The sequence below is a fragment of the Ictidomys tridecemlineatus genome, chromosome 1, assembly GCF_052094955.1.
Source record: "Ictidomys tridecemlineatus isolate mIctTri1 chromosome 1, mIctTri1.hap1, whole genome shotgun sequence".
NCBI lineage: Eukaryota > Metazoa > Chordata > Mammalia > Rodentia > Sciuridae > Ictidomys > Ictidomys tridecemlineatus.
Genome location: NC_135477.1, coordinates 149,133,722 through 149,159,698, shown reverse-complemented (window position 1 = coordinate 149,159,698; position 25,977 = coordinate 149,133,722). Strand labels below are relative to the sequence as shown.

The following is a 25,977-nucleotide window of genomic DNA, read 5'->3' as shown; positions in this document are numbered from 1 at the left end:
AAAAATATCCCTCAAGTCATTTTCAGTGTCAGAGGCAATGTGATCTATTTCAGGCTAAGGCGAGCACTTTCTCCTCAAAGGCGTTGAGGCTCTGCACTTGGTAAGGGAGAGGATGACTAGAAGTAAGGAGGGCTAAGGGAATTCCATTTGGTGGCCCTTGCTTCTTTGGACCTGGGACTTGCGGTGCGCACCCTCATCCTGCCTGAGTGCTGCGCCTTTAAGGTCCACTGGGGGCGTGATGTCAGCGGCCCGGGAGCACTTGCAGAGGTGAGCCTGCAGCCTGCGCAGCGGGTGACTTGGACACCGGGTTAGGAGTAAGACTCGCAGAGGGCTCCAGACTCCCACTTTGATCAGAGCACTTGGCCCCCGAGGGCCATGTCTTGCAGGCACTGAGTGAGCACTGCCCTGGCTCTGGGAGGACGAGCGGCGCTACAGCAGCCATGAGCAGCTTCCAGCTGGAAGACTTTGCCGCGGGCTGGATCGGAGGTGAGTGCCGAGCGGACACTCGCGGACTGGAGCGTGAGCTACCAGCACTACACCGGCTGTTTGCACGTTGTTCTCTGGCTTTGGAAACTTTGCCCCCGCACTTTCCTTCACGCGCCGTGGCTGCCGCGACGCCTTGGTGCGGGGAGCGTCCCCAGTCCGAAGCCCTCGAGTCCTCTCGGGTGGTCTGGCTACTCAGTGGAACTGAGTTTCATGATTGACCCTGAGCTGATTTGCTTCAACCTTAGGATCCGAGGAGCTTGATCTGGTAATGATTAAGCAGTCCGTAGAGCTCACAGCCAATGGAGCCTCCCTGGCGGGCACCCACCCTTCAGCGACGGGTTTGCACCTGAATCTGGGGACGTGTCTAGCAGGAACTTGGCTGCAAGTTGGCGCTTGGCCCCTGAATCCTGGGCGCCGGATGGTGAGGGGTTGCAAGGTCCGGCTGGCGCCCGGATTGGAAGGAGCAGAGCGCAGGGAGAGGAGCTCCAGACTGCAGGTGCTCAGTAACAGCTGGCAGGAACCCTTCCTGTTCTCAGCAGTGGTCAGCCTTCAGCCAATGCGTTCTTTCAAGGTCCTTCCTGGCACTATTGGGCCTACTGGTCCCTTTGCCATCACTCCCTGAGCTGCTCTGCTGGACCTCAGGTGGGTCGCTTGGGCCAGAGGTGCATCCAATTTCCTTGCTTCTCCCTTTTAAATACCTGTATTCCTCCTTTCTCAGGTATGAGGGAGTAAGTGTAGACGTTTGATGGACCTTGTTGATTGTAAAAAAAAAAAAATACCTTTATTTTGACCCGCCCAAGATTAAAAGAGATGCTGTTAAAAATATAAAAAATTAAAAGAGATGCTGTTAAATTCAGCCCCTCCCCCAAAGGCACTAAGTAAAAAGATCAACAAACCAGATAAGACTCCAGGTCCTCCCCTCCCACCTACTCTGATCTTTTCCCTGGTAGCTGGCAACTGGTCCTGCACACACCTTCCTGGACAGAGGTAGCTTTTTCCACAGCACCCAGTCTGTTGGCACAGGAACCTCTGGGTGGGGCTGAGAATTGCCTCTCCTAAATTGACCAGCCAGAGGCCCATTTGACATACCCAAGCCCTCTTTGAACAGTCCTTCAACCACTTGGAGGGATAGACAGAGGGGGGAGACCCCTCCCTGTATGGCCCCTTTAGTATTCAGTAGAGTTGCTGATGGCTGGGTTTGAGAACTGCCCTGGAGGGTGGGCTGAGGCAGAGGAACCCAGTCCTCTGATAAGACAATTCTGAGATTGCCCTTATTTTTGTTTTGTTTTGTTTGTTTATTTGTTTTTGCCTGCATGAAATGATGGTGAAGGTAGTCACATGAATGCTTACTAGGTGTAACTTTACTGAGGTTTATGCATAACTTATTGAAGTTCATTTTACCTATCATAAAATTCATTTCAAATGTACAATTGAATGATTTTTAGCAACTTTAGCAAGTGGTACAACTGTCACTATAAATTAGTTATTGAGCATTGTCAACCCCCAGAAAGATCTCTCAAGTCCATTAACAGCTGAGCTTTGCTTCCCTTCCTCCCCCTAGATAACCACTAATCTGCCTTCTATAAATTTGCCTTTCCTGGATCTTTCATAGCAGCTAAATCCTGAAAAGTGGGGTGTCTTGCATTTGTTCATACATATTTCTTTACTAATAACCCTAAATGAAGTGGGTACTATTACATTCTCATTTTATAGATTGGAGGTACAAAGAAATCCTAAGGCCATGCATCTAACATGAGCACTGGTATTCTGACCCAGACAACTGGGCACCAGGGTCTGACTGCCAGGGTGGTAACTCCCAGACTTGTCTATACTTGTTGTCTTTGATAACAACCTTGTATGGAAAATTTTCCCCATAACAACCTCCACGTTTTATTTGGAGTTATAGAAGTCTTTGAGAGCTCAAGATCTGGAAACTACTGACCCCCAAATCCTATTTTTAAAAATCTGGCACCTCTTGCTTTCCAGATGGGTGGGCTGATGAGTGTGAGCAGGGAGACGCTGACCCAAGACCAGAGCTGAGCTGTGCTCAAGGCAGAGGGAAGCCAGCACTGGTTCTGGGGGACTTGCCTCCCAGCCTGAGGACCAGAGCTCCTTCCACCTTACTGGGAGGGGTCCTGCAAAGTGGGACTGAAGGCTCCAGGTTTTCTTCTGACCTCCACCGACCATCATTTCTGTGCCACTGCCCAGTTCAGGGAGAAGGATGAGGTGAGAGAGGACAGGAAGATCTGGACCAAAGGATTAGCCAAATTCTCTGTCCCTATAAATACAGAATATTCCAGGGCCCTGACTTAGCTGACTTGGTTAAATCACTTCTGCTGGCAGAGCCATTGTCTCTTAAGTCACTGGACTGGATAATTTATTTTGGAAGAACAGCTCCTATTTGAATCTCAGTCACCAGCTTCCACAAGGGCTTCTTTATCTAGGCGGCCTTGCTCTTCCCAGAATGGTACAGGCCTCTGTGAAGATAGGTTTTTTTTTTTTTTTTTTTAATGAAAAGGTCCATTGTATCCATCACCTTTGGATCTTTAAAAGAACATCATTTAAAAGTGACAATATCTATGGTGCACACCTGTAATCCCAGCTACTCGGGAGGCTAAGGCAGAAGGATCACAAGTTTGAGGCCAGCCTTAGTGATTTACTGAGGCCCTCTCAAAAAGAAAAAAAAAAAAAAATGGACAGGGGATGTGGCTCAGTGGTAAAGTGCTCCTGGATTCAATCTCCAGTGCCTGTCCCCAACCCCTTCAAATAAAATGAAACAAAGAAAAGTTGAATAACCTACAGATAACTTAAAAGTTGCTGGATTTTCTCTTCACCCCCTTGCTTTTTGAGTTGAAATTCACATAATGTAAAGTTAGCCATTTGAAAGTGTGCAATCCAGTGGCATTTTTTTGTACCTTTACAATCCTGTGAAACCATCACCTTTATCTAGTTCTAAACCATTTTCCTCATGATGATTAAAGTAAATCAGGACAGACCTGAAGAATGCCTGGGCAGACAAAGTTAGTGAGGTCTCAAACAGAGACCTTAACATTGCTTAATTTGCAAACATGAGTAAAACGACTTGGGCTATTTCTTGTAAATTCTTATATTAAAGAAAAGCAGAATTGATGCTTGATGACTCAGAAGTAATTAGCTAACTTACATAACTAGGGACTTTCCAACAGGACATACCTAAGACAGCACCTGTGTAACCAATCAAATACAGTCATGTGCTGCACATCGAAGTCTCATCTTGGTCAGTGACGGACCATGTAGTTGATGGTGGCCATGCCACGTAGCTAGGTGTGCAGTAGGCTGAACCCTCCAGGATCCAGGTTTGTGTAAGTACACTCTGGTGTTTGCCCAAAGATGAAACCACTTAACGATGCATTTATTGAGCCTGCACCCCATCATTAGAGCTCACATGATCATGATTTCCCTGCTGCATCTCTGTATCTAGAAGCTTCCTCTGTCATTCTCTTGTGTGTGGAGTTTCTGAACCACTCCTTCCTTGCAGTTGTCCAATTCATAAATGTTTGTTTGCTCAACAAATGCTTTAAAATTTTATTGTGTTTCAGTTTACTTTTTAACATGGACAAAGAAAGTCCTGTACCCATTAAACAGCCACTCCTATCTCCCCTGCCCACAGCCCTGTAAACCCACTAATCTGCTTTTTTTTCTTTACAAATTACCTGTTCTAGATAATTTGCATAAGTGGAATTATACAACATGTTGCCTTTGTGTCTGATGTATTTCACTTAGCATGTGTTTTTTGAGGTTCATCCATATTGTAGCATGTTCAGTACTTCATTCCTATTTATAGCTAAATAATATTCCACTGTAGACATACCACTCTTGATTCATTGGTTGGTGGACATTGGGCTTTTGTAAATGATGCTGACATGAACCTGCATGAATATGTACTAGTTTTTGGTTCTTGGATATATCTCTAGAAATAGAATTTCTGGGTTGTGTAGTAATTCTATAATTTGATGTTTAATTTATTTTAAGGAATCATCCAACTGTTTTCCGCAATGGTTGCACCCATTCACATTCCCACCAACAACATACAAGACTTCCAATTTCCTACATCCTTGCCAACACTTATTATTTTCCTATCAGGTATACAAGGGAATGCCATTGTGATTTTGACTTGCATTTCCCTAAATGTTGAACATCTCTTCATGTCTTTCTGGGCCATTTGTATATCTTCTTTAAAGAAGTGTTTATTCAAGTCCTTTTACCCATTTAACAATTTTCTTAGTTGTCAGAGTTTATATATTCTGGATACTAGACCCTTATCACATACATGATTTGCCAGTATTTCCCTCCATTCTGCAAGTTGTCTTCACTTTCTTGAGAATGTTTTTTGATGCACAAAAGCTTCTCATTTTTGTGAAACCCTGTTTATATTTTTTCTTTTGTTGCTGGTGCTTTTGGTATTATACTTAAGAGTCCATTGCAAATCCCAGGTCATGGAGTTTTTTTTCCCCCTATGTTTTAGTTTAAGTGTTTTATTGTTTTAGCTCTCCCGTTTAGATTTTTTGATCTATCTTGAATTAATATTTTGTATGATATGAGGTAGGGAACTAAATCCGTTCTTCTGCATATGCATGCCATTTTCTCAGCACCTTATTTTCCTTCTCTGAGGTGCTTAAGTCAAGGTTTAGGTTGGCTCCATTTTCTCTGCCTTCCTTGGTACTTGGACTAGTGTACATTGGAAGCTCTGTAGCAACTGATCATCGACTGAATGAGTGAACCCATATACCTGAGTCCTCTGTCCTGTTCCAAGAGCCGCCAGCTGATACAAACAGGAGTCCAAGGTATGAGTGACCAGATATTATTCTTTGATCCACAGGTGCAGCCAGTGTCATTGTTGGCCACCCTTTGGACACAGTCAAGGTACAGTTCCCATGTTTCCCATTACATCTTGGAGCCTCTGGGTCTGTGCCCACTCTTTCTGATTCTCCTGAGATTCTCTAGTCCAGGGAAGGCTCTCTGCTTCCAGCTCAGAGGTCTGGGGGGTGCCAGAAGTCCTGGTTTGGAATGGCTCTCCTCTTTCTGCTTGATGGTGAATTTGTTCCTGTGAATGTCCCATCCCTGCCTCAGGTTCTCATGAGTTGATGAAGTAGAGGACAGGACAATGGCCAATATCCTCCTCCAAGTCCCTCTACAGCTGAACAATCAAGAAAGGCTTCAAATGTGAGGTTGCAATTGAGCCCAAAATGTAAGGTTGAATTTCAGATAATTAGGAAAGATGTATCAGGCACAGGGGACAGCACGGGTCTAAAAGGTACTGCGATAGAGATGTCAGGTAGGAACCATGCTTGGGAAAGGCCAGATGGCCAGTTTGGCTGATATGTCAGGTTCCTGATGCAGCTTTGGGTCAGAATCCAGGTAAAGCAGGTTAGTACTCAATCTTCAGAGAACTTGAATGTCTGGTTAGCACTTTGGACCTGGTTGGGAGTGGGAGCCATTGTAACTTGATCAGGCATAAAGGATGTGAAGACTTCGAGATAGCAGGGCCATTCTGACATTGGGATTTATCTCTGACAGGGGACAGTGCTTGCCTTAGGTCACATAAGTTCAAATCTGAGGAGCGAGATGCTGCAAAAGAGTGCTCTTTGACCCCACCCTACCCCTGTCTTCTGTCCCCAGAGGTGAACAGGACTCGGTCACCTGGGAACATGGCCATACATAATGTCTTCTCACTCCTGACTTCCAGATCTCCCTGGGTTGTGCTACAATTTCCTTTCTCACTATCTTCCTCCCTGTATGATAATGGGCCCCTCTGAGGTCAGAGCTCAGGCCTACTCTCTTCTCAAGTGGAAGATCATCCTACTTGTCTTAATATACATAGAAAAGCAGGGTGTGAATATTCCATCCCTGCCTGCAGATTCTCATGAGCTGATGGGGGCGGGGGTAACAGAACACTGGCTAATAGCCTCTACCAAGAAGATGGCAGGCAGGGCCAGTGCTGGACAGTGGGCATTTGTGGTAGTGAGCCAAGCAGTATGAGCTTTCCATTGTAGACACAATGAGAGAGATAAAAGGCAGGAACCAGACTTTAGAGAGGGACTATATTAGGGCTGGGACTGAAAGTCCCAAAGTGGACTTAGCCTCCAGGAAGCCTATCTCACTGGTCAGTGTTTTCTTTACATTTAGAGCCCCTGGAACAAACTGGGGCCCAATATAGGTTTCCTGAATGAAGGACGATGGCCCAGAGCCACTTTTTCAAAACCACCAATCAGCTTGCTGTGGGTTTGGCCCCGGGATGAACAGCGCCCCCAATACTCCTGGCCAAAGTGGTCAGAACTGGGCTCTGGAAAGGCCTCCCTTTTGGAAACCATCCTCGAGGCCATACCTTGTCCATGGTCAGCTGAGGTCCTCTGCTGTTTCAGTTGAGGCTTCCAAGGTCAGTGCATTCTCCCATCTGCCTGGGTGTTCAGAGCAGAGGGACCCAGAGGAACAGGAGTTGGGACCAGGAGGCCTGGGGGTCAAGGTGGCTTTTCTGAAGGGGGTGGGGGCTGCTGCAGATAGATGCCAAGGATGGGGTCATTCCGGGGGCTCTGTCTGTCCAGCCTCCCCAGTCTCTTTTCTGGGCACAATGGCTGGTGGAAGATGGGCTGCTGGGGGTCCATCTTTCAGGGGGCCAGAGGAAGAGAAGGCTGCAGGCCCACAGAGGTGGACGTTTTGTGGCCATTGTCTTTGCACATTCAGGACTGCAGGATGATAGGTCCTTAGACTTCAGTGGGGAATCCCAGGTTTCGCTTCCCCAGGGAAGTGAAAAGCAGCCTGGAGTGAGGCTGTAATGTGTGGATCATGTCAGGGCATCACGGGATTCTGTGTCCAGGATTCGGAGGGCCCTACAACTATCGCTGAGGCCAGGGGGAAGCTTCGAGGCCTACCAACTGAGCAGAAGCAGCAGCCAGTCTCAGGCTAAGAAGAATGTTTTCTCCAAGGAGAGCCTAGACCTTTGCTACCCACCCTCATGAGAGGGTGGACAAGGAAGGAGCCTCTTAGATTGAAGAGGATAAAGAGTCTGGATTGTTAGAAGCACTTCTTTGCCAAGCCCTTGTTTGAGTGCCTCAGAGAAAGCCATGCAGGGAGGTTGAGAGGACTGTGTCAGGAGCTTTGCTATTGAATGTGGGTGGGCCGGGGGGGGGGTGTGTCACAAGAGGAAGGTGCCAATGGAGCCAACTGGAGACACTGAGGGAGGGAGACTGGGCACTTGTCCACCCATCCAGTCCCCATCTGCAGAAGCCATTAGCTGACCACTAAGTCTGATGATTTAGCAGTGAGGGAGGCAAGTGAGGGGACAAACATTCAAAGGGGACAATAATTAGGGAACATGATACACGCACAAGGCATTTTTAGGCTGTTGTAGGTGCGAGGGAGACAATAACGCAAGGCGATGAGAAGGAGTCACTAGGGGCTTCTCTATATTGGGGGGGTCAAGATGGCTTTTCTGAAGGGGAGGTGGTCAAATGATACAAAAAGCCACCCACAGAGAACGGGGGTCAGAGTGCTCTGACAGAGGCACAAGCTGGTAGAAAGGCTTATGCAGAAGAGGGTGGGGGCTGCTTCAGATGCCAAGGAGGGGTCCATCCCAGGGGCTCTGCCTGTCCAGCCTCCCCATTCCCTTTTCTGGGCACAATGGCTGCTTTCAGGGGGCCAGAGAAGGTGGAGGTTGCAGGCCCACAGAGGTGGATGTTTTGTGGCCATTGTCCTTGCACATGCAGGACTGCATGGTGGCAGGTCAGCTAGGATGTCCATTCTTCCCATCAGCCCTGCACACCCAGGCCCTGGCTCCCAGAGTCCACCCAGGAGAGCTCTGGAGTAAGTTCAGGTCTGGAGTGGACTGACCAGCATCTTAAGGCTGTGACCTGCTGTCCAGATGTAAAGCCCCCAGTACTCTCCAGAGCCAAGCCAAGCCCTCTGGAGGGTCCTCCACACCTCTGTGATATCTGCAGATGCCCACTGGGTTCTCTCTGGTCTCCCTGAGGGCAGGCCAGGTATCCCAAGAGTGTACCACAGCAAGAAGGCTGAGCTTCCTAGCCAGTAGCTTCCAACTCTGCCCTGTTCAGAGCACAGCTTAGTTCAGAGCAGGACACTGTCTTGAGAGAGAGCACCTGAAAAATAAACGGCTATCCAGGATCTCAGCCCAGTGCAGGGAAGCTGCTATATACCTCTCCTGGACTGGGCCTTGTGAAGACTTGGAAGACTCAGATGCCATTCTTGATGACTTTAGGAAGAACAGGCTGTCCCTGACCTCCCCATACTTTCCAACTTGCCTAACTCTCCCTAGTCTGTCCCATCCCAGTATGTAATTGACAGGCCAATTGACAAGGTAATCTCTGGCAGGTGGCAGGGCTGAGCCTGGAGAGCATAGGCTTTGGAACCACGCAGGCTCTGGGTTTGAACACTACTTTTTGGCATTTCCTGTCTGCATAGCCTTCTGTTAGGGCCCAAATCCCTAGTTTAAATATAAGGCAAGAATGTTGCTCCTGGTACCTAGCAGACATTTCAAATTGGTAGCTACTATTTTTATCAACATTGTTCTATGTAAATTAAGTTTTTCTCAGTTATGATATTGTGTGAAAATAGGTAGCTGGGTGGAGGAGCTGGCCTCTGGCTCCTCAGTAGCATGAAGCTGGGATTTTTGGCATCTAGAATTGTATAAAACTAAACCTGTGTTGCTTCAGCCACTTCCAAAGCGATATGAAATTAATACAGAGAGTCAGCTTTCTTCATCTGGAAAATGTGGGTGGTATTTTGCCTCTCTGCATGGGTGGGATTCAGTGAGGTGACTTTTACGAGATGCCCTGTGTGTAGTTGGTGCATACTAAATGCCAGCTCCTGCTGTAACCGGTGATCCTAGGGCCATGGGCTTTGCCACTTGCCTCAGGGCCATGCTGAACTCAACATGCTAGGAACATGCTTTGTTCCATGGATTTGAAATTATCCTATGGTCTGGGTTCTGCTCTGGTTCAAGTCCCCCCATGTACCATTTTCTTAAGGAGTTTGAACACTCAACTTTAGTAGAAACTTGATCCTTCTGAGGACCGTATCATTGCGTGGATCCATTATCCAGGGACAACGGGACAGCGTAGGATCTCAAACCAGCTTTACATGGGGCATAGAGAAAGATCTACATCAAGTCATCACTGTCCTCATTGTGGACACCCCACCCTAAGGTAGACCTCTGCTTAGCAAGGAGAACATGACAACCCAGTTTCCATCTTGCTCTTTCTTCCCGGTGTCCCTCTTGCCACACAATTTAGAAGTGAGTCTCTTCATCACCACCCGGCCTTTCCTATCTGTGGTTTGTCTCCTTAGCAAATCACCATTGAACATACATATTTACCTTTGAATTATTTTTTATTGACTATTTTTTCCAGCCCTAGTAAGTTCCATGAGGTCAGAGACTTGGTCATCTCTATTGAGAATTTCCTGAGGTTGGAACAGACTCCTTTGCCGCAGACACTCAACAAATATTGATTGAATGAGTCAATAAATACATTTCCCTTCCCTGATTATGAAAGTAATACTTATGAACAATGTGATACCCTTTCCTGCTTATTTCCTATGGCTACATGTGTTTATAAAAATAGATGGATGCCAATCAAACCTTTGGCCATGCTACTCGTCATGATTATTGCTCCTGGGAGGGGCAGAGGGAGAGAGAGTGGGCCAAAGGAGGATTCACCTTTATCTGTGATATTAAAACTTTTTAATTGAGAGATTGAATTCATTCCATATTGGTTGTATACTTAAAATTATCTTTAAAACCATATAAGCTAAAAATAATGAAAGTCATCCTTGCTTATTGTAGGAAAGTTGGAAATGGAGAAAAGTTCCATGCCCCAAAGCATCACTGAGGGGACCACCACCGTGAGGACGGTGTTCCTCCTGGGTCCTCTCTACTTGCCTTGGTGGTGAGCTCAGGCAGTTTGTGTGAAGAGTCTCCATCTTCCCTGGGTCTTAGCTCCTCAGTGTGCCTGGGTGCTGTGGGAACAGGGCCAGCATCTCCTCCTTTGTGGCTCTCAGAGCTCCCTTCCTGCATGAGTGTAGCATGCCATAGTTACCACCAAACCATTTAATAAGCTACGCATCTTTAAAGAAGTGAAATCCTCTGAGACCAGGGTAGGAGGTGACCTGGGGAATTTTGTGGGCTTCCTCAGACCCTCTGTTTGTCATTTGCTGTCCCTAGTCACCAAAGCCAGCCTTCCTTAGAGGACACCATGCCTTCACCTTCAGCCCCTCAGTTAGCCAGTGCAGAGCAGCCATTGTGCCAAGGCTGTGCTCAACTCTGGGGACAAAAGGGGAAGGTAGACAGATGGCCCTGCCTTATTCGGGTAATCCGACATAAACCCTATGTCAACAAGCAGATAAGGTCATTGCTACGGTCAGACCCAAGAGAACAGGAGCTGGAGGAAGAGTCTTTGAAGGGGAGGGAACAGTCAGAGAACAGTCTAGAGGTGGGAGAGATTGGGAATGTGTGTGTGGTGGGCATGGAGGCCAAGGCATGGGCAGGAAATGGCCTGTGGGGTAAGGGGCAAGCTCAGGGGTCCCCTACCTTCTACCCGAGGTTTCTCTAGGTACAGGCAGAGTGTAGAATTTATTTTAAGTTTGGTGGGAGTCCACTGGACAGCTTTAACCAGAGTGATGTTGATGTTTGAACATGATCAGACTGATTGTGCCAAGAGACAGGAAGAGGGAAGGCCAGGCCTTTGTCCAGGTGAGAGGTGAAGGAGTGAGGACAGGGTGGTGATTCTGGGGGCAAGAAGAGCAGGTCTCCCAGGGATGTGGGAGGTGTGGGAATGACGGACAGAGGCTGATAGGAGAGAGCCCCAGTTGGATATTTGTACTCAGTTGGCAGAGACCATACTTCAGCAGCCATTATTTTTGCACGGCTGACTGGCCATGGTCCTTCTTGTAGGCAAAGCAAGCTTCTGCTGCACTGAGCAGGACTGAGTGGGACATTAGAACAAGACAGTGTCTGCAGAAGACAGAGCGCAGGCTGGCCAGGCTGGCTCCTGACTGGTCACTTTGGGCAGGATCTTCTTCCTCTGGGCATCTTTTGGGGCTATGGGGATGTGATTGATTTCATATGACCCCTATCCTTGCCTGTCTCCACAGACTCGCCTGCAGGCTGGCGTGGGCTACGGGAACACCTTCAGCTGCATCCGCACCATGTACAAGAGAGAGAGTGTAAGTGTCCCCCACCCCCCCTGGTAGGAGGAGGGATCCCTGCCAGGGTTTCACTGGGCTGTGGCCCAGGCCATGGCTCCCACACCAGTGTGTAAGGCAAGAGGCCACTCATTCCGCTCATCACCTTGGCCTGATTTTTCCCCTTCTTCTTGCCCCACATACTACATGTTACCCTAACTTATCCTGTCACCTACTACAATATTATTGGGGAAAAACCTGGTTCTGTGTAACCTCTCCGGAGAAATCTGAGGAATATAAAATGGCAGTGTGGAAAATTCCTGCATAAACAAGGTGACCTGTAAGTTTTTGAGTTGGAATGAGTGGCGAGGAAACCATGTGCCCACAGGTATGTATCCCCGTGTGCCTGGGGACACTGAGCTCACCATGTGACCCAAGCTTTTCTGATCAGGGGAGTGAGTAGAGGAAGGAGATTGAGAGGGAGGGAGGGAGGGAGGATGGGAAAAGGGAAGAATGGTGGAAAGAAATGACCCAACTATCCTATGTACATATGTGAATATGCCACAGTGAATCTCACCTTTATGTACACCTGTAATGCACTCCTTTAAAAAGAAACTATAAATAAATAGAAGAAAGATTGATAGGATAGAGGAAAGGGGTCAGGGGAAAGGAGAAAATGACGGAAAGTGGAAGTACTGAATTGGAGAAAATATTATTCCATGCATCTCTAATTATGTCACAACGAACCCCAATATTATGTATAACTATAAGGTACTAATAAAAATTTTAAAAAGAAAAAAAGAAAAACTGGCTAAAGTTTTGTAAAAGACACATCAGTTTCCTTCTTGAGAATTACCAAGTGAGATTCTAAGGCCCGTCTTTGAGAGATTTAAAATAAGTTTGAAAACTCAGAATGAAATGAATATATTTAAAATGAATGCAGTGAAACATCACATCATGTACCACCACGAGAACAGGATCCTAATTAGAATAAGTTATACTCCATGTATGTATAACATGACAAAACACACTGTACTGTCACATACTAAAAAGAACAAATAAAGAAATTGTATAAAGTTCCTTGTGAAAATCAAAAAAAAGAAAAAAAGAAGACGAAGAAAGAAACAGAAAGTCAGCACAAGCTCCGTGGTACTCCTGCAGATTTTCCTTGAGTCCCAGGAAATGCCATCTATGGCGACTGCTCTTTTCTAGTACACTAGGGCTTGGGAGCCTCCTACAATACTGTGACATGCCCACAGACAAAGGGCATCTTGCATCAGGGTGATTTAACTCTCCCGATTGGCTGCTTTGAAATCAGGGCAAGCACTGCAAACCTAGTATTTGGTGTTCCAGGGTAATGTGGTGTGATCCCCAAGTCCCCTCAAAGTCAACCCTTGGGTCTGTCTCCATTTTGGCACCCATTCCCCACAGAGTCCACCAGCCAGTGTCCCAGTTCTGGGGCTTCGATGGGGACTGTAGGTGGTTTCTCTGAAGTGCCACAGCTCCTGGCTAAGCAGCATCCTAAGTTATCTGAAGGACCTTGTTATGGAGGAAAAGCCAGAAGCAGAGTGAGTGAGTGTGTGTGTGTGTGTGTGTGTGTGTGTGTGTGTGTGTGGTTCCTGTATTTGGTGATTAGGGTGCAGCATATGTGGTCAGGATTATTGGATTAGTGCACAACCTGGATTTTGTATAGTGGCTTTTTAGAACATTCCTAGAACATTTTTATTTTGGCATCTGGGTGTTGCCTTGACTCTTCCAAGGGCCTATGGAATTTTCTGGGTTTCCTCAGAGCCCATGTGCAGTGCTCACTGAGAATGCAGTACAGAAAAGACCCTGACCCCAGCCTGCAGCACCTCTCCTCAGCCCCCTGTACAGGCATAGGGCCGCTCTCGTGTCCTTGCGGGACTTCCCTCTTTAGCCACTTATGACAGGAGACAGTCATGCTCAGGGCCCTCATCTGCAGGATGACCCATGTACTCCTGAAGAAACCCTCACCAAGGGCTTAGTGAATTGCACTGTAATTGCTTGTCAATTTGTCTGTCCCTTGCCCTTGCCCTTGCCCTCAACTGCCCTGTCCCTAGACCGTGAGCTCAGTGAGGGTGAAGACTATTTCTTATTGTCCCCCAGGGCCTGGCACATGGGAAGTAACCAGAAAATGCTTTGAGGGTCAAATAAGGCGCTATGTAGGGTGGTTAGCCACTTCTCCCTAGGTGCCCCATGGGCCAGCCCCAGACATTGCCACTGAAGCAGCAGGTGGCCTGGAGACCACCACACAGGAGACAAAACATTGTGCAGAAGCGGTTTCTCAGCTGGTTACAGTAGCTCACGCTTATAATCCCAGCTTCTCGGGAGGCTGAGGCAGAAGGATGGAGAGTTCAAAGCCAGCCTCAGCAACAGCGAGGTGCTGAGCAACTCAGTGAGACCCTGTCTCTAAATAACATACAAAATAGGGCTGGGGATGTGGCTCAGTGGTCAATTCTCCCTGAGTCCAATCCCCAGTACACTCCAAAATATTTAAAAAATTAAAAGAAGTGATTTCTCTTCAGTGGCAGGCATGCCTGCCCCTGAGTTTCAGCAGCCCTCTCCTGTCGCATCAGGTTCCTCTTCAAGGCTCTTCACCGACACAGTGGCTCATCAGAGGCCAGGGCAGTGTGGCCTGCAGGGGGCCTGGCCGCATCCCTGGGCCTCATGCTTCCCTCACTGGGTCTCACCACAGGTGTTCGGCTTCTTCAAGGGCATGTCCTTCCCCCTGGCCAGCATCGCTGTCTACAACTCAGTGGTGTTTGGGGTCTTCAGTAACACACAGCGGTTCCTCAGCCAACACCGCTGCGGGGAGCCCGAGACCAGTCCTCGCCACAGCCTGTCTGACCTGCTCCTAGCCAGCATGGTGGCTGGCATGGTCTCTGTTGGGCTGGGCGGGCCCGTGGACCTCATCAAGATCCGGCTGCAGATGCAAACACAGCCATTTCGGGAAGGTAAGAGGCCAGGGAAGGGGAAGTCTGGTGTCTGGGGACCTTGACTCTTTCCTGGGTGGCTGAATCTGGGATGGAGTTTTTAACATCCTTGTTATTGAGCAGGGCACTCATGTTATCATGTCATGTTCTAGAGATGTTCTAAAAGGCCACTGTACAGGTTGCACCCTAATCCAATAATCCTGACCACATGTGCTGCACCCTAATTCCCAGAGTCAGGAATCTCACACACATATGCACAGACACACACACACACACACACACATACACACACGCACACACACACACGTGCACACACCTTGCCTCTGGCTCTTCCTCCATGTGTGTTCTCATTACTTTAGCTGTAGTAGTAACTGTCATGAGTCAAGTCTTTGGTACATGACAGGTTAGTGGCAGGTACCTGCTGGGAGCTCTGCATGTGTTCACTTAATTCATCTTTGTGACAGTTCCGTGAGCCAGGTGCTACCATTGCCTCTGTTTTACAGATGAGAAAACGGAAGTTCCCAGAGAAAACTGTTTCTCAAGAACACTTAGTGACGGCGAGCAAAGGCCAGCTACATTATTTGACAGCGCCCCATGTCAAATGAAAATGAAAGGACTGATTGTTGAAAACAACAGCAAAAAAAAATAGTTAGAAATTTTACCATTAACCCAAGCATGGAGCCTGTGTGGCCGCACGGCTCTTGGCCTCATGACGCTGTCCCTGGCTGAGCCGGGACTCATACCCCGATCCATCCTACTCCAGAGCTGCTGGTCTTAGCATTGCCTGTCCCACACACCTGTGCATCCTCTCCCACCCTCCCTGGCTCCTGGCCCTCAGAGCCATTAGAACTTCATGTTCTGGCGAGTGAGTGGCATGGCTACTGCTTTAGCACAAGCACAGCGCCATGCTATTCAAACCCATGCCTGGGAGTCAAAAGCGGAGCCCATTCTTAAACAATAACGTTTTAGGGATGTGCTTCCAGTCCACCTCCTTCCTAGAACTGAAGCTGTTTTTATTCATGAAGACTCTGTACAAAGACTGAGGTGGCCCAGTAACAAGTGCCCAACTCACCTTAGCCTCAGCTGCTACAAAATCCGTGTCTGTGGGCCGGGAGTGGGACCTCCTGGGTCTGTATCTCTACGCCACCTCCCGCTAGGGCAGAGAGACCCCCAGTTACAGAACCTCTCTCGGCTCCCCCCTCTACAGGCCAGGTGTGGGTAGAGTAAGGCAGGTCTGGTCACCAAGGGAGATATTTCTCAAGAAATACTGTCCTCCAGAAGGCCTGGGACTCCATTCCTCCTCTCTGGGGAAGAGCTTTCTGTCTTTTCCTGGGAGTGGCTTTGACAAAGCAAGGAGGAAAAAAACAGAAGGTGCTTGGTGTGCAGAGTCCTGAGCATCAGCTCTGGAGGAGAGACAAGCTGGGCATCATGGAAGATAGACTTCAGTACCTCGGGCTTTCCTTCTCAGGCCTTCCACTAATTTTCAGTCTCCGCAGGCAGGATAAAACCCTTCCTGGGCCTCTGTCTCCCTTTCTGTGTGGAGGAAGTGCTGGACCTGAGGTCCCTCTCTGGATAAGTCCCCTCTCCCTGGAAGCCTCCTGAATGTCCTCCATGTGACCCCTCCGCTCATAGAGGCTGGGGTTAACCCATGTGTCACAACGGAAGCACCCAAAACTCACTCAGGAACATCCCAACTCAATACCCAGCCCCCTGCCAGGTGATGTCCAGAAGAGGGCCCACACCTGCTCAGAACAGGAAGCTGATGTTCCCTGTCGGGATGGGTGGAGGGCCTGAGGCATGGCTGCCCCAAGGATGTGTCTCACCAGCCAGTGTGCGCAGTTACCTTCAGTATGTAGGGTTACCAGGGTGACATGGAACAGGCAGATCCTCACCTTTATCTACTTGATGTAGTCAACTTAGTTGGATTGAAGGCCTATACCTTGGAGGAATGTTTCAAATTTGCTGATGTGGTCCTGTCCCCAGGAGTGAAAGCAAAGATGTAGAGGGATGAAGAACGTGGTAAGCAGAGTCAGCTCCCACACTGGCTGTTTTGTCTGCCCTCTCTTCTCTAGAAATGCCTTAGTCTCTGATGAGAGGAAACCTCTCCTTAAGTCAAAAAGCTGTTTGGGATCCAGGTGCTGAAAGATACTCAGGGATGAGGCTCCTGTGCTCCTGAGAGCAGCTCCCCCCGCCTTCCTCACCTGCATCTTGTCCCTCTAAGTGTCCCTTGGCTGTGTGGACACCAAGCCCTCTGGTGACTGCAGGTGCCTGGCAGTGTCAGCCACTGAGAAGGGGTAGGAGGCTGACAGGAGTAGGAGGCAGTCATTTTGGCCAGGAATCGCTCCAGAAAATGAGGAAGGATGTGGTCTTCTTGAACTTCTTTCTCAGGAACCCTCTCGGCCAGAAGTAGAGCACTCAAAGACCAGCTAGGACCAAGGAGGTCACATCAGTGAGCCAGAGGTACCCAGGGAAGCTGCCCTCTTCTATTGTTGTTGAGACCCATGGCCCTCCTATCAGATTTCCTCTTTTGATTGAAACATGAACACAGGGCATATTCCATGGTTTGCCTCCCTCTGCTGTTTGAAAGGCAGCAGCAGCTCAGGCACAGGGTGACAGATGAGGTGTCCGGGAGGTGGTCACAAGTGGTGGAGACTGTGGCCCACATCTACCCGAGGGCATGGCTGTCACTGCTCCACCTGATGATCATGGAGCCTCTGATGATCCTGTGAGGCTGTGAGGCGCTTCAGTTGGAAATTGTCAGGTGATTCAATTAAAAGTGACAATAAACACCAAGGGAACACAGTGTAGCCCAAAGCTATGTGAATTGAATGGAATGAGGCTGGGGCCCAGCTGTAAGCAAATGGTCTCTGTTCTGGGTCACCCTTCTCTGGGTGGTGACTTTGCTGGTCAAGGGCATTTCCAGCAGCCTTGGGCACAGCTTGTGGAATCTTTCTTGGCTTGTGATTTTACCCCCAAATTGCCAGTCCAGGTCCAGAATAATGACCATGTGATGTGATGGTCAGTAAGTACTGAAACCAGGTGCCAAAGGCTTTGGCTTCTCTGCTTTGAGACACGTGACAAGTAGACCAGAGGCCACATTGGGGAGAGAGCCCAGTTCATCTGGCTGGGGGCTGGCAAAGAGAGTTAGTGACTTCTTCCTGGGTGTCTACGGGTAGTGACCCAGGGTCTTTCATACTGGGGCAGCAGTGTAGAGCATGATTTCGCTAAAAATTTACAAACTACAGAGCATCAAAAGGAGAGAGAGGAAATGCTTATCTCCCAAATACAGCCCAGAAGTGGATGCACACTGTCACCACGTTAATATGCTTCTTTTTCCGATTCTATATACTCAAGCTAGTGATGGCAAGAGATTGTACTCAGGCTCTACAGATGATTTTATATCCTTTTGAACTCAACATATTTTGTTATGAAAAGTACTGAAAATCAATGGGTAAAACTTAAAGTCAATGTGCAATATTCACACACACACACACACACACACACACACACACACACAGACACACACACACACATACTGGAGGGCCAGTATCACATGGTAAGAATTGAGTTTCTGGAGTTAACCACCTGCTTCTAATACTGCCTCCACCAATGCCTAGAAACTGGACGACTCACCTAACATCGCCAAGCCTCAGTTTCCTCATCTGCAAAGCAAGCACACTCACCGTAGCCGCTTCCTGGCTGGGATGCATGGGGATGATGTATCAAATGTGAACATCTTGGCATAATGTCTGGCATATTGAAAACATGAATTAACTGTACTGTTAGCGGTACTATTAGCAAATGTATTATTTTGTGTATATGTGGGGAAAAAAATCTCACTTTTTTTTTTTAGTTGTAGATAGACACAATACCTTTATTTTATTTATTTATTTTTATGTGGTGCTGAGGCTCGAACCCAGTGCCTCACACATGCTGGGCTCTACCCCTGAGACACAACCCCAGCCCAGTAAATGTATTATTTAACAATCTTCCTACTGGTGAACATTTATTACAGTTTGTCTTCTCCCCAAAACAGTGATGTGATCAGCAAGTTTGTTTATAAAGAATTGCCTTCGTTGAGGGTTATTTCCCTACATGCATGGGCTCTTTGTTTCATGGGAAGGGTGTGGTCACTTTTAAGATTGTGAAATTGTTATTCAGAAGGGCTTTAGCAAATCATACCAGCAGTTGCTGAGATTTAAAGGGAATTTCCACTTGGCACTGACTGCCATTGCACACTCAACGATAGTTGAGCGATCCTCGTGCAAACTCTTCCAGCTCACCAGAGTATTCTCCTGGGGCTTCTGCCACTTGGTAGGCAGTGAGGGCTGACCTGGGTTCAGTCGAATATGCCTATAAAAGTACAGAAACCCTCTCTTTTAACATTATCATGACCTTCTGCGGGATGTGAGCCTAACTAGGTGCTCCGATGGGCCTAAGCTAAAAGTTGGGTCTGGGTCCTGGGGCCTGCAGTTTCTTGCTGTCCAGGCCAAGTCCCACCCTTAGGGCTGATGGCCAGTGACATTCACTCTCAGGTCTGTGTTTTCATTAGAGTCCTAATTAAAATGCAGGTCACAAGACCCTCACAAAACAGGAGGCCAGATCTCAGAGGATCAGAGGACTCGGTTTTAACTACTTGCTGACTGTCCTGAGGACTTCCCCAGGCCCAACAGGAGGCAAGGGGCTGTGTGACACACCTGTTGGAATTCGCTCTTAGAATCCTTCATTCATGAGCACTTGCTGAGCTCCTGTGCTGAGCCAGGTGGGGTGGGTAAAGCAGAGGTGCTGGGTGCACAGGCCTGCCTGGGGGAGCCCCTAGTCCAGTGGGGAACCAGATGTGTACAGAAATGAAAAAGCCTCCCCCCCCCCCCCAGAAGGCTCTGGAACCCTGAACTTGGATTCTACAGATCAGGAAGGAACCAGAAAGGAAACAGCTATGGTTGAGATTTTCAAGTGCTAGGAAGGATTTAGAGGTGGGATTCCAGAGTGAAGGGTCTTTCATATTGGTCAGCAGTGTAGAGCATGATTTCACTGGCAGGAAAATGCATGATGAGAGGGGGTACGGGATGTGGAGGGGATATGGAGAGAGCTGGGAAGAGCTTGGGTTTCTTAGCCAAGGATGGGCTGAGATTGCATGGCAGCAGATACACCTAGGACACCAGAATGACCAACCCGGAGCTGCACTGCAGGAAGATGGATCTGGCCTTCAGAAGGTGGGGGAGGGTGGTGGGAATAGCAGAGGTGGGCGGAGGTGGGCGTGGAGGTGCTGCCCCAGCCCAGGGCCAGGGACATGGAGTAGCCTGGCGGCTGATCAAAGGCCTGCATGGTGTAAAACAAACAAGCCAAGCACGAGGAACCCGCAGGAGAGGAGCAGGTCAAAATTGACCCAGGATTTCAAAATCGGGCAACGATCAGGACAGGAGGTCTTCCCCACAGGGAATTCGGTGGCCGATGACGTGTGTATGACAGTGCTGAGCCTGGAGTCATGATCAGAAAATGCTTATTATTGATGCTGATGTTTTGAAGCCTGGCTGGAGGAACACGATGGTCTGGCTGAGTTTGTGTTGGGTGAGGTGCCTGCGGGATTGCAGCTGCAAGAGTCAGGCTGCAGGCGGGCAGAGTTGTGCTAGGCCTAGAACTGACAGTTGAAGTCATGGCGTCAGATGCCAATGCCAAATGAGCTGCTGGGGAAGATGGCCATGACCAGAAGTCTCGAGAAAGGATTTCAGAGGAATTAGAGTAACAACGACTCTAACGTGAGCTCACTCATCATTGAGCCTGTACTCTGTGCTAATGCACGTTCCGTTATGAAAACCCTGCAGTAACTCTGAAATAGGCGCAATCTGAACCTTTATTTTATGGGTGGGGACATGGAGGCTTGGGTTATGCAACTAGTTGATGCCTACCTGGCTGTTCGCAGGTGTGGCAGGGATTGATCCCAGGCCATGCAACACCATGGCCCCTAGGAACAGAGCCCTGAGATGCTGGTATCACTGAAGTATGGGGAGTGGGGTAGGTAAAGAGGGGACTATTGCTAAAGCAGGGTACAGAGACAAAGGGGCAGAGGAGGAAGTCTCTTTTCCAAGTTTGGAGAGAAAAAGGAAAGAGAAAAAAAGAAGAAAAAATCAGATCTTTGAGGGCAAGAGGAAGGGAGTTGAGTGACATCAGGAGAACGGGCTCTGCCAAATGGAGGATGGCCTGGATGGAGAATGGGGACAGAGTGCCCAGGATTTGTGGAGAAGAAGGCCCTCCTTTCTGGACATGCCAAGAGGAGATAAGTTGTACTGATAAGTGATGAGTGGCAGAGAGGGCCTGCTGAGGGTGGCTCTAAGCAGGTGACATCTTTAAATCTGTTATAGAACACAAACCCATTTGACCCAAGGATCTACATGGGGACAAAAGGGGGCAAAACCATTTCTCTGGTTTCCCTAAATCCTCAGAGACGCCCAGCTGAGATGGTTATGAGGTATGTCTCTGAGGTCCTGAGTGCCTCGGTTTTTCTCTTTGGCAACATGATTTTATGACATCCATGAAGATGGGTGGCCACTGAGAAAAGCACTCTTCTCCAGGCAGGCTGCCCTCCAGGAGGAACAGAGATGTCTTAAGTCATTCCCGATACAGGGCAGTATCTGCTAATGGTAGATCCCTCAGGTGACATGAGTTGTTCCATTCAACCTCTAAAGAAGGAAGATTCTGGAAAGGCAGCAACCCTTGAAGCATGACAAGAGACACAGCCTGGAGATAACCCAGTATTGTATAGTCTGGGCCTTCTTGCCTCTCATGTAGGCTCCAGGCTGCCAACAGGAAGTGAGAGCTGGGACGCTGGCAGCCCAGGAGTGGAGGGAGGGATTTTATGGAGAGGCCAGGCATGTAGCCATGCAGTACAGAACAAGTCCCTGAGCTCTGACTGAGTCCATTTCAAAATATAGTCCCACATGATTACCAGGGATCCATGAAGGTAAATACAGTAATTATTTAACATTACCATTGTAACATTTACATACAGTGTATTATACTGTAATGTACGCCATTGTAAAACTCACCGTGTAGTGTGTAGTGGCCCAGTGATGGCACATCATTTGTTTTTTAAATCAATTGATAAGAGCAAGCATTATCCTGGGTTCTGGACTTGATGCCAGTATTGGTCATTCTTGGCTCTGTGTGGGCACCGGTGATCTCCTGCAGCAGACCTGGCTGCAGGCCACGGATGCCTAAGGTTGGCAGGCCCAGCACTGTCAGGATCCGGAGTCATATCAGGACAGGCTAATAAACTCAGGAATGATAACTATTTGCCTTGAATAAATGCACTTGAACAACACAGGTTTTAGTAAAGTGCCATTTGCCAAAATTCTCTTTGGATGATCACAAAAGCCAAGAAGACTGACAGGCCACTCCTTGACCCTACTTTTATAGATAAGGAAGCAAAGACCCAATAAGGTGGAGTCCCCTGCAGAGGGTTGGGCAACAATAGCAACTGAGCAGGAATGGGAATCCCGGTCAGCCTCTAACACAGGACTCTTTCTGTTACAGCATCTGCCTATCTCAGACCATTCAGGTCCTAAGAAAATGGCTGGACTCTTAGAACAGGCACTAAAGGAGAGCTTCCCAGCTGGTTATGTCCTGGGACAGTGATGCAAGGGGTCACCAGTGCTGTGGCCCTCTCATCTCTCAGCCATGGCCATTAATTCAGGAAAACACTAGTGATGGGTTGGGGGTGTGGGGTGAAGAAAAGACAGACAGACACACTTAGAGAAAAAGCTGGGGCCAGGGGAGCCCTGACCTCTGGTGGAGGAGCCGTGACCCAGAGCTAGCTCAGCATGTTTTTAATATAAGTTTCATCAAAAGGTTATTTGTGGGAATGGTTCAACAAAGCAGGCCATCTGAAGGACGCAGGACTGGTGAAATATTAGGGTCATCTTGTTAGGATCAGAATTCTCAATCCCTGAGGGTTGGTGCCTGAGCTCAAGGTCCCGACTGATATAGCTCTGCTGCTTTGCCTGGAGCCTCCTCGGGCCAGCATCACCAGAGCAGCTGGGTCATCTTGACCTTCACCTTTGCACAGGAAGTTCCCAATGCCATGTAGCCACGAGGCAATCAGAGACCATGATCCAAATCATCGCTCTCCACACACTGGGCTGCTCAGCTCTAAACCAAACCCAAACCAAGGAGGTGATGATGGCCAGCTTTGTGCTGGAGTCCAAACCACTGCATCACTGGGTGCCCCTGTAGCCTCTTAGACCAGTGCTGTAGGTGGGACCATGACTTTGGAGTTCCTTTGAGTACCTCAAGCCTCTGGCCCAAGCATCAGATAGGGCCAACCTTTGCTAAATACTAAGCGTGCAATGCTGTGGGAGGGAGGCCCCAGTGCTGGAACCCACCCAGAACAGATAGATGCTCCTGGGAAGCAATGCCAAGGTACATAGTGACACAGGCACTGGGTCTCTGTGACGGGGCACAGTGTGTGATTCCTGTCATCAGGAAGTTTGCATATATATATTCAGAACACAGCAGCATCAAAGTTGGACCCTACCCCCCAAAAGGCAAAGTTACCTACAGGGGCACGTGCTCCAGGGGACCTTCTGGCCCAGCCAGGCCAGTGAGCAGTGAAGCCAGATGGCCATGACATGTGGTCAAAGGAGCAATGGCAAGGACGAGCCGATGAGTCAGGGGCCTGCAGGGGTCTTCTTTTAGCACTGGGTGGGCTCCTTCATTCCTAGTGGAGGTCAGGAGCAGGTGGGAGCCAATTCCACTGACTTTAACCGTCCTGCCAGTTTTGTTGTTGGGTGTAAGCTAGTCCTAGTTGAATTTGGGAAAAGAAAAGAATCCCAGGCCTCCTGAGTTTCTGAGGTATATAATTCATTCCTGTCACAGAAAAAGATAATATGCCTTTGATTTAGAGAAGGCTATAAAAATAATGGTCTCAGTGGCAAAGCACTCATGAGATATGACCAAACTTTGATTTATATTTCCATCATTACAGAATAAAAATTTCTAGGTAGAGAAATGAAGTACCTTTACTTTAGAAGAAGATAAATTTTATGTCAGTCCTTTCACACACACATGCGCCCTGAAACCAAGCCCTGAGGAAGAGGTTGGAGACAGTGGTCCATGTGAGCTTTTAGCATCCTGTGACCTTCCCCGGGGTCCTTGGACAACTGACATGCAAGTCCAGAGACTTTTGTTGTGCACATTTCCAAGAGCTACCTTCTAAAAATTTTCCAAACTAAAATTGGTCCACAATTTTATTTTAATTGAGTTAGCAAATCTCTGATTCAGCCCTTTCCTGCGGTTACCTGCCAAGGGTCCTGGGCCACACCTTCCAGACCATCGAGCACCTGGGAAATACTGCTGCTTTCTAGAAGAAGACTCTCTTGCTCATTCATCAGAGGTGATAGCTTGACCTGGTCAAGGATATTTATTGCTCCAACTATTGCTACTGAATTAAAAAGAAGAATTAGTGTAAATTCATTATTATTTTAGTTTGTGACCTTGAACCTAACCAATGGTATGGTTGCAATGCATTTTTAATTTTTTTTTTTTTTAGTTGTAGATGGACAGCATGCTTTATTTTATTTGTTTATTTTTATGTGGTGCTAAGGATTGAACCCAGTGCCCCACACGTGCTAGGCAAGTGCTCTACCACTGAGCTACAGCCCCAGCCACGCCATGCATTTTTATTTGGGCATAAAATAATGATAACTAACTTTAAGAAGTTGTGATTTCAGATCTCACTATGAGTCATCTACCACTATTGCCAGTGTAGATGGACAGTAAAAACTGCTTCCTCAGAGATTTTCTTCTGGGTGAGTGTCAGCTCCTGAGTATCACAGAGTTCTTTCACCCTGAGAATCAGGAGAGGGTGATCAGCTGTGGAATCTTAGCTGTTACTAAGTGAGCTATGACCAAAATAGTTTGTTTCAAGTGTAGGAAGTGATTTTCGGGTCACATGTGGTCATACATGTGCACACAGCTGTCAGGACTCATCAGAACTCAGCAGCCATGCACTTAAGAGCTACATCTTTTAAGACTGAATACAAATTAGACCTCAACTGAAAAACTGTGGGTTGGGGGTGTGGCTCAATGGTAGAATGCTTGTCTAGCATACACAAGGCCCTGGGGTTGATCCCCAACCCAATGAATGAATGAATAACACTAAAAGCAAACAAATAAAACAAGGATAGAAGGTCACAAGCTCAGGAGAATGATTGCTCTTCATGGAAAAAAAGATAAGATTTATGAATGGGAAAGACACCTAGCCAAGGATAGTATACTTCAGTATGCACATAAGGAAATGCTCTTTTATGGAAGTAAAGTGGTATCCTCTTAAAAAAACTCAGTTGCATTAAAAAATAAAGACCATGAAAATGTTTCAGATCAAGGGAGAAAATGCTATAAAGAAAAACATTATTAGAGAGTAGATTTAACTATTATCAGTTTAGATGTTTTAAACTGACAACTCTGCTATGGTTGCATAAGACGGTATCCCTAGTCTCAAGAAATGCATTCGGAAGTATTTAGGGGTGAAGAGCCATGATGTATGTAACTCACCCTGAAATAGCTTACAAAGGAAAACTGTGTATATGTGTGGAAAATATATGTGTGTGTATACAAAAGAATTTCCTTATTGCTTACCTTGAGAACAAAAGAAAAAAAAAGGATGTTTTGTCCTTGTTGGGTTTGGGTGACAAAGCAAGTTCAGGACATGTGTTTTTCCAACATCTGTGTCTCCAAACAAGGAGGACTTTACCACGACCCGTCCTTCAATCAGTCACTCCTGAAAGCCACACCTACCCATGCCTGGGGAGCATGAGTGAGCTGAAAGGAGCTCTAAAGCCATATGGTTGCTGTGGCTTGGATGAGTGTCCCCCAAAGGGCCCATGTGTTAAAGGCTTGATCCTCACAGTGGTGCTATTGAGAGGTGGGGCCTAGGGAGGTACTTAGGTCATTGCAGGGGTGCCGCAGTCTGTCTGGGCACAATTCAGGAGCCACTTGTCAAAAGAAACTAACTTTATTTTTAGAACTACAAACGCCAAACAAAACAGCTCCTCAGGAAAAAACCCTCAGAGCCCAACTGCCACCACCGGCTTCCACAAGCCTCTCACCCCCACCCCAGCCTCTCCACCTCCCACAATCCTCCTGCTCTTGAGGCCGATTGGCTGGGTTGTGTGGGCGGAGCCAAAGAAGTCCCCCAATGAGCAGCTCCGTGGAGGAGCCAACCAGCTAGATGTTGCTGGGGCCGCTGTGAGCCAATCATCAGCTGGCAGTCTGAAGGGCAGGAAAACAGCCCAATGAACATCACCGCAGAGGAGCCAAACAGCTAGATGTTGCTGGGGCCGCTGTGAGCCAATCATCAGCTGGCAGCTGG

The 25,977-nt window shown here is 47.9% G+C and overlaps 1 protein-coding gene across 6 annotated transcripts in view; it reads left to right on the top strand.

The window, feature by feature from the left end:
- The first annotated feature begins 236 nt into the window (after positions 1–236).
- Positions 237–25,977, top strand: part of Slc25a48 (solute carrier family 25 member 48) — a 40,484-nt gene continuing 14,743 nt past the window's right edge. The window contains exons 1-4 of one of the 6 annotated variants that reach the window (XM_078048984.1): positions 238–486; positions 5,345–5,388; positions 11,629–11,700; positions 14,375–14,633. In XM_078048984.1, coding sequence (XP_077905110.1) covers positions 441–486; positions 5,345–5,388; positions 11,629–11,700; positions 14,375–14,633 — 421 coding nt within the window. In that variant the 5' untranslated portion in view covers positions 238–440. Of the gene's footprint in view, positions 487–789; positions 1,129–5,344; positions 5,389–10,360; positions 10,968–11,628; positions 11,701–14,374; positions 14,634–25,977 lie in introns of those variants that run through there. The other 5 variants (XM_078048987.1, XM_078048989.1, XM_078048986.1 and 2 more) reach the window with 5 other exon arrangements.